The sequence below is a fragment of the Moschus berezovskii genome, chromosome 14, assembly GCF_049115385.1.
Source record: "Moschus berezovskii isolate FMDL1 chromosome 14, NW_MosBer_1.0, whole genome shotgun sequence".
Lineage (NCBI taxonomy): Eukaryota > Metazoa > Chordata > Mammalia > Artiodactyla > Moschidae > Moschus > Moschus berezovskii.
This window is the reverse complement of record NC_142473.1, coordinates 11391010-11403387: the sequence shown is the minus strand read 5'-3', so window position 1 is coordinate 11403387 and position 12378 is coordinate 11391010. Positions and strand designations below refer to the sequence as shown.

Sequence of the window (12378 nt, the reverse complement as noted above, 5' to 3'; positions counted from 1 at the left end):
CAACTTCCTTCCATCCTGCAAAAACTGTATACAGGACAAGAAGCAACAGTTCAACACAGACATGGAATAATGAACTGGCTCCAAATTGGGAAAGGAGTACGTCAAGGTTGTATACTATCACCCTGCTTGTTTAACTTCCATGAAGAGTACATAATGCAAAATGCTGGGCTGGATGAGGCACAAGCTAGAATCAATATTGCCAGGAGAAATTTAAATAACCTCAGATATGCAGATAGGGCTTTCCTGGTGACTCAGATGGTAAAGAATCCCCCTGCACTGTGGGAGACCTGGGTTCGATCCCTGGGTTAAGAAGATCCCCTGGAAAAGGGAATGGCAACCCACTCCAGTATTCTTGCCTGGAGAATTCCAGGGACAGTGGAGCCTGGCAGGCTACAGACCACGGGGTCACAAAGAGTCAGACATGACTGAGCGACTTTCACTCACTCATTCACTCAGATTTGCAGATGACACCACCCTTATGGCAGAAAGCAAAGAGGAACTAAAGAGCCTCATGATGAAGGTGAAGGAGGGGAGAGAAAAAGCTCGCTTAAAATTCAACATTCAAAAAACGAAGGGGAAACAATGGAAAACAGTGGCAGACTTTATTTTCTTGGGCTCCAAAATCACTGCAGATGGTGACTGTAGCCATGAAATTAAAAGACGCTTACTCCTTCAAAGAAAAGCTATGGCCATCCTAGACAGCATAATAAAAAGCAGAGATATTACTTTGCTGACAAAGGTTCGTCGAGTCAAAGCTATGATTTTTCCAGTAGTCATTGTGGCTCAGCTGGTAAAGAAAATGCCTGCAATGCGGGAGACCTGGATTTGATCCCCGGGTTGGGAAGATCCCCGGGAGAAGAGAAGGGCTACCCACTCTGGTATTCTGGCCTGGAGAATTCCATGGACTGTATAGTCCATGGGGTTGCAAAGAGTCAGACATGACTGAGCAACTTTCACTTCCAGTATTCATGTATGGATGTGAGAGTTGGACCATAAAAAGGCTGAGTGCTGAAGAATTGATGCTTTTGAACTGTGGTGTTGGAGAAGACTTGAGAGTCCCTTGGACTGAAAGGAGAAACAACCAGTCCATCCTAAAGGAAATTAGCCCTGAATAGTCATTGGAAGGACTGATGTTGAAGCTGAAACTCCAATACTTTGACCATCTGATGCGAAGAGCTGACTCGCTGGAAAATACCCTGATGTTGGGAAAGACTGAGGGCAGGAGGAGAAGGGGACGACAGAGGATGAGATGGTTGGATGGCATCACTGACTCAATGGACATGAGTCTGAGCAAGCTCTGGGAGTTGGTGAAGGACAGGGAAGCCTGGAGTGCTGCAGTCCATGGGGTCACAAAGAGCCGGACATGATTGGGTGACTGAACAACAACAAAGGACAGCTTTTAAATTTCTCCGTGGTCTCTCTTTCCTCTAAATTATTTTTCTATTTTGTCTTTATGTTTGATATCAAAGACCTTCCTCAGAAGCCCTGGTTGTTTATTTATATTCAAGCATGGAAACTAAAAAGCCGACTGCTAGTTCTGTTTGAATGATTAGTTAATATTGACTGTAAGCTTTAGTGTAGGGCATTCTGGCTGAGCTATTTCAAAGAGAAAGCCTTTCTATTAGCATATTTAGTTCTTTTTTTTTTCTAGCTTAATAAATTCTTTATAAAAGAATCTTTCAGTTTTCCTATTTGGAGAATATATATATATATATATTTTTTTTTCTCTCATCTTATATTTATTTTTTTAATTTTTATTTCATAAATGGTACAAAGCACAATGCCAAAAACATTAACAGTTAAAATTTCACCAAATGAAAAAACACTATAGAATACACAGTTGTAAAAAGCTACATTAAGTTATTTTACAACTGCCTCAGGCTGCAGAAAGAATATAAACCCGGATGAGAGTGTTCTAGAGGACTGGTGATTTTAGAAGATGTTGTTGCAACACGTGGTATATAATCTTAATCTGTTTCCACTATCCCCCTTCCCCCTCATCAGTGCCTGCAGCTCACCAACCCAACTGCCTCTTCAGGGAATAAACTTGCAATCTCTGCTTAGTTGCAGAACAACTGCACTGTTGGAGGATATTTAGAAACAGATTTTCAAGAGAACTTGGTGTTATTAATTCTACTTTCACTCTCATAAAAAAATCACCATTGTCACTACCTGCAAAACACGTCAGAGGTTCAGTGATACAAATCAAGGTGCTTGCTTTTTGACTTTTCTTACTTCTGGCTTAGAAACCACTTTCTCATTCAGCTGCATCTGACTCTTTGAGACCAAACTGTAGCCTGCCAGGCTCCTCTGTCCACGGGTTCTGCCAGGCAAGAATACTAGAGTGGGTTGCCATTTTCTCCTCCAGGGGATCTTCTTGACCCAAAGATGAAAGCTTGCATCTTCTGTGTCTCCTGCACTGGCAGGCAGGTTCTTTACCACTGAGTCACCCAGGAAGCCCTCTACCTTCTCAGCTACACTAAATTAGTTTCTGCTTGCTGGCTTGCAGAATTTTATTGCTACTGATTTTTCTTTCATTTTCATTTTTAAAATAAGTACTTAAAATTTTTGAAAGCTACTGAGGTTTAGGGCTTGTTTGGTTCCCTGCATAATGTAGCCTACCCATAAATACAGTATTATGTTAATCATATCAACTAACTTGGGAGACCTAGGACCATCTATGATATGTCTACTATTGAATTCATTACTTTCAAGAAAAGAATTGACAGGAGTTAACTGCTGCATTATTAAAGTTCTTTCAGTTGACTCTGTTGGCCAGTCTCATATCAATTCCTTTGTCTACTTTGTGCTTTTTTTTTTTTTTTTTTTTATCAAATTAGGCTTGAAGGTCTGTGCTCCAGACAGAGTTTCCAAGGGTCAGGTAAAGGGCTATGGTTCCCTGCTGCTGCTGCGTCACTTCAGTCGTGTCCGACTCTGTGCGACCCCATAGACAGAAGCCCACCAGGGTCCCCCGTCCCCGGGATTCTCCAGGCAAGAACACTGGAGTGGGTTGCCATTTCCTTCTCCAATGTGTGAAAGTGAAAAGAGAAAGTGAAGTCGCTCAGTCGTGTCCGACCCCTAGCGACCCCACGGACTGCAGCCTACCAGGCTCCTCCATCCATGGGATTTTCTAGGCAAGAGTACTGGAGTGGCTCGCCATTGCCTTCTCCATGGTTCCCTAGATCCTGTATTAATCTGTGTCTGGGCACAGACTTCATGAGGTAAACTGCCTTCTTAAGAGTTCAGTTTTTTTGTCTTTCCTCTTGATATGCTCCCCCGGCCCTACCATGTAAGATTCATGCCTCTAGAAGGAAACCCTTGCAGAAATCTTTTCTGAGAAAGACTCCTGTCTCACTTTCTACCTCAGGGCTTAGCTCTCTGTGGTTTCCTTTCAAATCACAACGACTGAAGGAGGAACCAATTCAGTCAAGCCTGAGTCTACCTATGTGTGGGAAGGGCACAGGAAAGGGTAAAAGGTGGAAGCAATTTAAAAAGTTCTCCACTCAGACCCTGGGAGATCCATGGAGGCAGAGGGGCACATGTTCTTTGTGTGTGAGAATGAATGAATGGACGTCTGCCCACTCTTGTGGTGACCAGCGCTCTTTCTTCGGGGTACACAGCTAGGGTGAGTTCCCGAGCTCTCCTGCAATTAGGGTGGACCATAGACCGTGGGTGGGAGATAGTTCCAGATCTAGTCTCCAAACCTTCTCTTACTCAGTGCTCATCTTCTAGACAGATATAACAGAAGACTCCAAGCTGATACAAAGGGTAGAGCCTCTGGATGAAAGGAGCCTGGATTTTCTTGGCCAACCCACTAGACTGACTGTGAGTGGTCCATAAAGTGTTATAATATTATGCTACTGATTCTTGCAGTTATGTGTTATAACTATTAGACCATCCTGACATAAAGTGAACAGTTACAAATAAAACTGTGTGTTTTATAGAGTAAACCTTTTGTAGGATGGGGGTTGCTGCTGCTAATTCGCTTCAGTTGTGTCCCACTCTCTGCGACCCCATAGATGGCAGCCCACCAGGCTCCCCCATCTCTGGGATGCTCCTGGCAAGAATACTGGAGTGGGCTACCACTTCCTTCTCCAATGCATGAAAGTGAAAAGTGAAAGTGAAGTCGCTCAGCTGTGTCCGACTCAGCGACCCCATGGACTACATCCTACCAGGCTCATCTGTCCATGGGATTTTCCAGGCAAGAGTACTGGAGTGGGGTGCCACTGCCTTCTCCGAGGTGAAGGGAAGCATAGTCTGTGTTTATGCAGTATTAATTAGTTTATAATATTTAATTGGATGAATATGAAAAAGTCATTTAATCATGTTTTACCTAAAAAAAGAACAGAAACTGGCTTACTTGATGGGCCATTTTAGTATTAGGTGATAGAAAAAATCTGAGAAATATGAAGTAATTTTATTATAGTCTATAGATGCTTCTCTTTTGCAGTTTCCAACTCATTAATATTCATAACTCATCTATAATCTTACAGTAGTACTGTTGTTTGAGACTTTCTTAATGAATTAAAAATTAAGAAAGTAAATCTCTTGCATTCAGTTACTTATGCTCACTCACTTGTATTAAGAAGCAGCAATACTTTCATGCAGAGGAACTCTTCTTGGCTGACTTGAAGCTTCACAAACTCCTGTGGGATCTGCCACATGGTAAGGCATAATGAATAGAACGATGACTCCTTCATCCGCTGTCTTGCACCACACACAACACACAAAAGAAAAAAACAACAGGGAAAAAAAAACACACACAGGGTCTCAGCTAGTTAATGTAATTTATGAGCGATTATGAGTTTTAGTTATTACCTGATTTATTGAACATGACTTTTTATAAACAAATTCAATATTTGGAATTTTAGATGTCTTCTAAATTTACTCACACTAATGGATTATGAGGTTAAAAATTTTTGAAGTTAGAAGTTTATGTTAAATACACATTAACTAAGATTAATGTTGCTATTTACTTTTACTATCACATTTTAAAAACCTAACCCAAGAAAAGAGAGAAAAGTTGTAGCAGTTAAAAATGTGATTCTGAGAAACACTCAGAAAATATTTACTGATTTTTTCCCCTTGTGAATAAAATATATAAAATTTTGTGTGCAATCCAATGGGAGAGTGAATTCAATTCACAGAAATTGAATAGTGTAGAATACTTTGGTGCATTCAGTTTAGAATATTCGTGTAAAATGGTTACACTCTGAATGATTTGAGAGGAAATATATGGTGGTATAGAAAAGAGAACATTAGCAGCATTAAATAATCGACAAGACAAACATGAACTTTGAATACTGAGGACATTTACGTAAGGTATTTTCTCAGCTATGTACTATTTTGTAGTAGCTACACTAGTCAAAGAAGTGATCAGGAATGGTGGGAAAAACAAGACAAAACGAGATTTGACTCAGGAGAGAGAAAATTAATCCCAACCATCACTTGGATTCTTTGGCAAATTATAAAGTCTCCTCTGCCTTAGTTTTCTGAACTGTAAAATAAAGGGTGCTGATTCCTTACAAATTTCAAGGGACTGTGGGATAAAATAGAATAAGATATATGAAAGTTACCTGCAATCTCTAAAGACTTATACAAGTATAACTTATCATTTTGTATAATTCTGAGTCAATATAATTAGGAGAGTACAAATACTTTCATGAAAAGATTCTTATTCAGTTTAAAGTTATATGTAGAAAGTTAATTATAGTAATTCCAATATAATTAAGCAAATTGGATTCAATTTTTATTATCTTTCAATGTTTTAAATAAATTACCAGTCTAATTTGTCCTCTGTGAAGACAATATTTTTACTTTTTGAAGGTAAGTCAATACTTTTAAGCAAAAATATTCCTCATTTACTTCATTATCTTCATTACTGCCAATGTAAAAATTTTAACTTGATAAACAAAACATTTATTTGGTCTTTAAGAAGACCAAATGTATTTCTTGATACAGTTCTGAAGTTTAAGAAATTTTTATTTGTGACAACTACTACATACTGAAATAAAAGAAAAAGCTCTAAATATCAAATCACTGATAATACATTTTTACTAATATTGTCAGTTCAAGTTATATTTTGGGTAGTTCTGAGAAACATTTCAGGAAAATGTTATTATTTAGGACACTAGGTGTATGATCATCTACTGAAATGTAGTTTTCAAGATTATCCTACATGTACACTTTTGATAATAATAACAACAAAAGTCAGGTTACTACTTACTCATTTAGTATTAGATCAGGAGCAAAATATAGCATCTGTCCACTGACATGCTTATAAGATCTCCATCCTAGTCCAAATACCATTAAACTCATCCAAGAATACTGGATGAGAGTTATTTGGTCATCAATATGTAAGTTGCGAAAACCTACAAAACAAATTTAAAACAGAATGATCACTGTGTCAAAAATCACCGTGTCAAAACCTGAAAAATAAACATTTGAAAACAGATGTAAGTAGGGTATGCTCCAATACCTTGGCTACCTGATGCGAAGAGCTGACTCATTGGAAAAGACCCTGATGCTGGGAAAGATTGAAGGCAGGAGAGAAGGGGACGACAGAGGATGAGATGGCTGGATGGCGTCATCGACACAACGGACACGAGTTTGAGCAAAAGTCTGGGAGACAGTGAAGGACAGGGAAGCGTGGTGTGCTGCAGTCCATGGGGCTGCAAAGGGTTGGACATGACTTAGCAACTGAACAACAACAAGGGTAATGTTTTCAGTCAAAATATTCACATACAAAAAAAAAAAAAATCAGGAAATAATAAAGTCAGAAAAAACTAAAAAGGATAAGAGACTAGAATTCATTAAAACTAGTCATTGTAAATTTAGCATTTCTGGGAACTCGCTAATTAAATCAAACATGTATCATTCATTCATGCAACATTTATTTATGGAGAGTCAATTACGGACCAGGCACTGTATTAAAACGCTGGGTTACAAAGATGAGTAAGACAAAACCCTTGCCCTAAAAAGAATCTTAATAGATAGAGAAGGTAAAAAGGAATATACCAGAAGATAGAGTAGGAAAACTGCCCCAGACAGAGACAATGCCTGAGCAGAAGAAAATAAGACAGATGAGGCATCTCAATTCTTTGGGATTTAAACATAAATTGGTTTATTTTGTAAAACCCGTTTTCAGTTTTGCTATGCCTAATTTTTCTTTAACAACTCTTAATTAAAGTTTGCGTGGATTCCACAGGTTTCTGATCACTTTTGCTTTCTGAAACTTAATCCAGTTTCATTTTAAACTCCTATATGGCTTAAGAGGTTTAGAGTCTATATGTATATGGGTGTATGTGGGGGCAGGGGGGGTGTGTGGTGGGGGGTGGTGAGTGTCCTGGTCTTTCACACCTTCACAACCTCTCCCTTTTAGACCTTTCTCTGGTTTTGGTGGCAGAGGAAGAATGGCAGGAAAAGGACAAATGCATCGTGACTTACATAGTCAGCATTTTTTCCCATCTCTTTCCAATTCTCTTTTTGCCTGTCTGGGGAAAGATAACCAGTTCAGCACTGATAACGTAAAGGAGGGTAAGGCGAAGAGGTGTTTGGAGGCGTGGGCTGGTGTGGATCATGGCTGGTCTTGCACGCCTATGAAGCAGCAAGGGGAGTGGCACAGCCTGGTTTACACTATGCACGGCTCACTGGTAGCCATGTAGAGGATGTGTTCGAGGGAAAAGGGCTAAAGTTAGGGAGAGAAGTTGGGAGCTATTGCCAAAGGCCAGGAGAGAGATGATAAAAGCACGAAATAAGTCACCAGGTAGGAGTAGAGACGACAGAGCTCACAGGAGAAAGTTTTAAAGAGTAAAATTAGAGAAACTGGCAACTGACTGTACACAGATCGGAAAAAGAGGAAGGCAAATAGATGTTTTGGTTTTCACTTGAATGGTGCGTGATGATGATGACCGCATTACTGAGACAAAACAAAGGAGAAAAAACAGGCGAGAGAGAAGATAGTAAGCTTTGGACCTGTTTGAGGGACCAATGGAAGATCCATTTGCATAGGAATTAGAGGTATGGGGAGATATCTAGCAAAAGATATAAAACTCTAAATTACTTGTACTTGAGTACCTGAAACAGTAAACATGGATGAAATATTTCATTAAAGGTATAAAGAAACAAATATTTTGGCAGGATCATCAACCATGTTCTATAAAACTTTTTAAACGACATCTATTCCTTCTAAGATTCTGCTGAAGTCCACTTACAAAGGACCTCTTTCGAGTCAAACTTAACTCCTTAGATCTCAAGTGTGAGAGAACTTCATTTCCTGATTGGGTTCGTTATCTCAAAGTAGACAGAAAAGGCTGTCTTCCCTTCATGTACTTCCTGCTATTCCCATCTCTGTATGAATAGCAGGAGGGCTACTCTTTTCTTCCTGGAAATTCTTAGTCTCAGAGGGACCGCAAACCACCTTAGCACACATTCATAATCAGCGGAACCGCAGGTACTTGCCCCTTTAGAGGCGCGGGGCCTCTCCAGTGTTTACCTTTTCTCCTCCCTCCAACTCCCTGTCTCTTTTTCCCTCTATGCGAACAGCTTCCCATTGTTTGCAGTTTGGTCAACCAAACTACAAAAGCAAGCACCCTGTGTTCCCACAAGGAAGTTCATAAGGCCTCTGGTTCCCTGGGCTTGTGATCTAAGTTTGATCCGTAGAATTAACCTACTCTCTGGACTTTGAAGCAAAAAATAGTCAAACAAAGATCAAGATTCGGTTGGGCTTTACTTCTGATGGTGGCGGTGCCTAACGACAGTGGGACCCAGTGGGGTCATTTGGGATGCTTGCCTTGGCCCTCCAGAGAGGCCTTGGTTTCTGCCTCCTCTTCAGACTTGTCCTTCTATTCAGTGAATCCCTGACGTCTTTTCAGAAAATTATGCTTTTCTTTTTTGTTTGGTTTTTGATAGCAGGATGTTTTTGGTTTTTAAAACTTAGTAGAGTTGGAGTTTATTGCTTAATTCCTGACTGACTCAGGTGCAGAAAGACTCTCTAAAAATAACTAGCCAAGAAAAACTTGACATGCAATTTTCATAATTCTCTATTTTCATGTCATACATGCATCTTGAAGTTCATGTTTGTATATTACCTGTTGTTTTGTTAATTATGAGTCACTCAATACATCTAGTACAGAAATGCCACTTGTAAACTGCATACTTTATGCTGCTAAGTCACTTCAGTCGTGTTCGACTCTGTGCGACCCCATGGACAGCAGCCCACCAGGCTCCTCCGTCCACAGGACTCCCCAGGCAAGTACACTGGAGTGGGCTGCCATTTCCTTCTCCATTTTTTAATACTTTATAGGCTTTAAAAAATGGGTAATTATTTCTTCCATTAAGTTTAGGATCATTTGATAAGAGATAAATAATAAAGCTTCCTAATTCCTGAAAAGCAAGACTCCCTCAAGGGAGGCACATATAGACTTGGCTTATTTTTGGTATGTTATAATATAAAAGGCAAATCTTGGTGAAATAAAATATAAAATTATCAATATTTATAGCAGAAAGTATATTCCTTCTATGTAACAGAATGAAAAAAAATCGGAAAAATAGCTTTATTTACTCCCCCTTTAAGTGGGTTTATCTGAGATAGGTGTATAATGTTAAATTGACTTTAACATGCTTAGTACAGAAGTGCAATTTTTTTAACCATTAACTGTAATATCATTCATTACTTTATACTGAAACAAAGAAGGGAACACTGAGATCAAATTCCCACTGATGATAATGATCAGGTAAACTTAGTACATTTGCGATGAGGATCAAAATGAAAACCTGCACACAGAGAAGTGATGGATGACCCGTAATTGTGTTCAACAAGTAGTAAAAAAAATGCTCGTTCCTTTTAAGTGACTTGACCTGATAATTTGTCACAAACTGTCCAAGCCTTAATGCCTAAAACAAATTGAAAAGAAAGTGTACGGTGACACCTGGCCTACATGACCTTCTAGGTTCTCCTGGCTTAATCCCAAAGATTTGGTAAAATATACTGGTTGTGCTCCTGTACAAACAGTCATGTACTGAAACAGTTACTCTACAACAAGGGTAGAGCATCAGCTATCTCAGCACCTTCCCACACAAGCTATGAACTTTGAGGAACACAAAGAAGCTTCAGCACAGCAAGTGTAATCACTACCATACGTCTGATGAACTTATGAATAAATGCGAACTTGAAGTGTAAAGATTTAAGGCAGCATAGTTCTTAAAAAGCTAAGGGACCTTCAACTCAGTCTGGGGAGCCTTGGGGAAATCTTCCTAGGGCAAGCTGATTAGCATCCTGAAGACTAGTTAGGGACTAGCTAGGGGAAAATGTGGGAGAAGCGAAGGGCCACCAGGTAGGGAAAACAAAGTGGATGAAGAAAGGCTGGAAACTGAGTAAAGAGCTTTGTGGGAACCAAGCCGCAGAGGTTCTTGAAGTGGGAGAGTGAGAGAGAATGTAAATTCAGGAGATGGAAGGACCTGAAATATTAAGGTTAAGAAGTTTGACGTTGTTCTGGAAAGGGAAGGGAATAATATAACAGATTATAATTGCTTTTGAAAAGATGAGCCTAGTGGCAGAATTGAGGACTATCTGCAGGTAGTGTGAAACTGTGATAATAGTGTCAGTCTGAAACCTAGGGGAAAATGATAAGGACTTAAAATAGCTCAAGGCAGTAGCAGTGTAAAGAGCACGTATAATGAATCGTACATATAATAAGCAGAGCTGACAGAGGTGAAGGAAAAAAGTGATCGAAGGATTATAAACAAGATTCTGTCTGCAGTGCCATTTCAAGATACAGAGAAAGGTCTTAGGCTTATGGAGTAGAAGGTCATGCTGGCTTGGAAGCTCATTTAGGTGGAAATGTGTCATAGCCCAAGAAATATATGGTCCAATACTTCTGTAGAGGATCTAGGTTGTCACCATATAAGTAGGAATCATGAGAATATAATGGGAGCCGAAGACAAGGCCGTAAGTGAGCACATCCAGCCTTGCAGACCAAGAAACTACTGGAATAGAAGATGGAACCAGGAAAAGGCAAATTCATGGGAGAACAAATCCACATAGGAAACAGATGTGTAAATCGAGAGAAACATATGTTCTTTGACTAGCACGGATTTGAAGATGGGTTGACTCACCCAAGACTGTTTTCAGTACTATAGTACTATATGATCCATGGCTGGTTGAATCTGTGGGTGCAGAACTGGTCTAATTTATTACTCACGAAACATACTTCTTGATTCCCTTATTTCATAGCATTAGCCACACCATTCCTTCTATTTGGAATGCTTTCTCTTAACTATACGTGGACTCTTGACTACTTGGACAGTCAGTGCCCATAACTTCCTCGCTGTACTAGGGTCAATTGTACAGTTGTTTGGGGCTTCCCTGGTGGCTCAGATGGTAAAGAATCTTCCTGCAATGCAGGAAACCTGGGTTCAATCCCTGGGTCAGGAAGATCCCTTGGATAAGGGACTGCTACCAACCCCAGTACTCTTGCCTGGAGAATTCCATGGACAGAGGAGACTGGTGGGCTACAGTCCATGGGGTTGCAAAGAGTCAGACACGACCGATCGACACTTTCACTTTTTTGCATATCTTTCATTCCACTGTTTTGAATGTTCCTTAACAGAGGGAATATATCTTGCTCATTTTTTAAACTTTGCAAATACTATGCTACTTCAAGTTTCAAAATGGAAAACATTACCCACTGAAGTTGGAGCTAAATGTCAATGTAAAATCATTCATATATAGATACAATATGTCAGAGACAATGTATCCTCAGAGATCACTTGTAAATGTACTGTAGTGAGGCATATTTTGTGAGTCTCCATTAAATAGAAAAATAAAGATATTTCTGAAATACTGTGATAAACATGTCAGATATGCTGTGATCACTGTAACCCGTCGAAGACAAAAGGAGAGCACAGACGAAGATGCAACAGGAATCCCTGAGCAGGCAGCACGAGTCCTCTCGGGGGCTTGCAGACACACGCCCCATGGCTCTCATGCGTGCTGTCACCTTGGTAATGGTCATCAGCCTGCATCTGATCTTTTTCTTCCCCAGAGAAATGTTTAAAATTATCTTTTTTTTTCTTTGCAAAGTTAAAGGGCATTGGTTTATTTGGATAAACATATATACCCAAGGAATTTTAGGTCTTGAACAGACACTTATTACATACAGTGTTTTCACTTCAAATCCCTGCTGCTGCTGCTGCTGCTAAATCACTTCAGTTGTGTCCGACTCTGTGTGACCCCTTAGACGGAAGCCCACCCGACTCCCCCGTCCCTGGGATTCTCCAGGCAAGAACACTGGAGTGGGTTGCCATTTCCTTCTCCATTCAAACGAGCCTAACCAGACAACACAGGATATTGTGAATAAGTGCTGTCCCTGTTTAGTT

General features: G+C 39.9%; 1 protein-coding gene across 2 annotated transcripts in view; it reads right to left on the bottom strand.

The window, feature by feature from the left end:
* The window catches only part of PGR (progesterone receptor), a 131691-nt gene that overhangs the window by 26198 nt on the left and 93115 nt on the right, over window positions 1-12378 (bottom strand). For both annotated transcript variants that reach the window (XM_055422894.2, XM_055422893.2), the window contains exons 5-6: window positions 6227-6371; window positions 4577-4707 (exon numbers count right to left, since the gene is read on the bottom strand). In XM_055422894.2, coding sequence (XP_055278869.1) covers window positions 4577-4707; window positions 6227-6371 — 276 coding nt within the window. The remainder of the gene's footprint in view (window positions 1-4576; window positions 4708-6226; window positions 6372-12378) is intronic.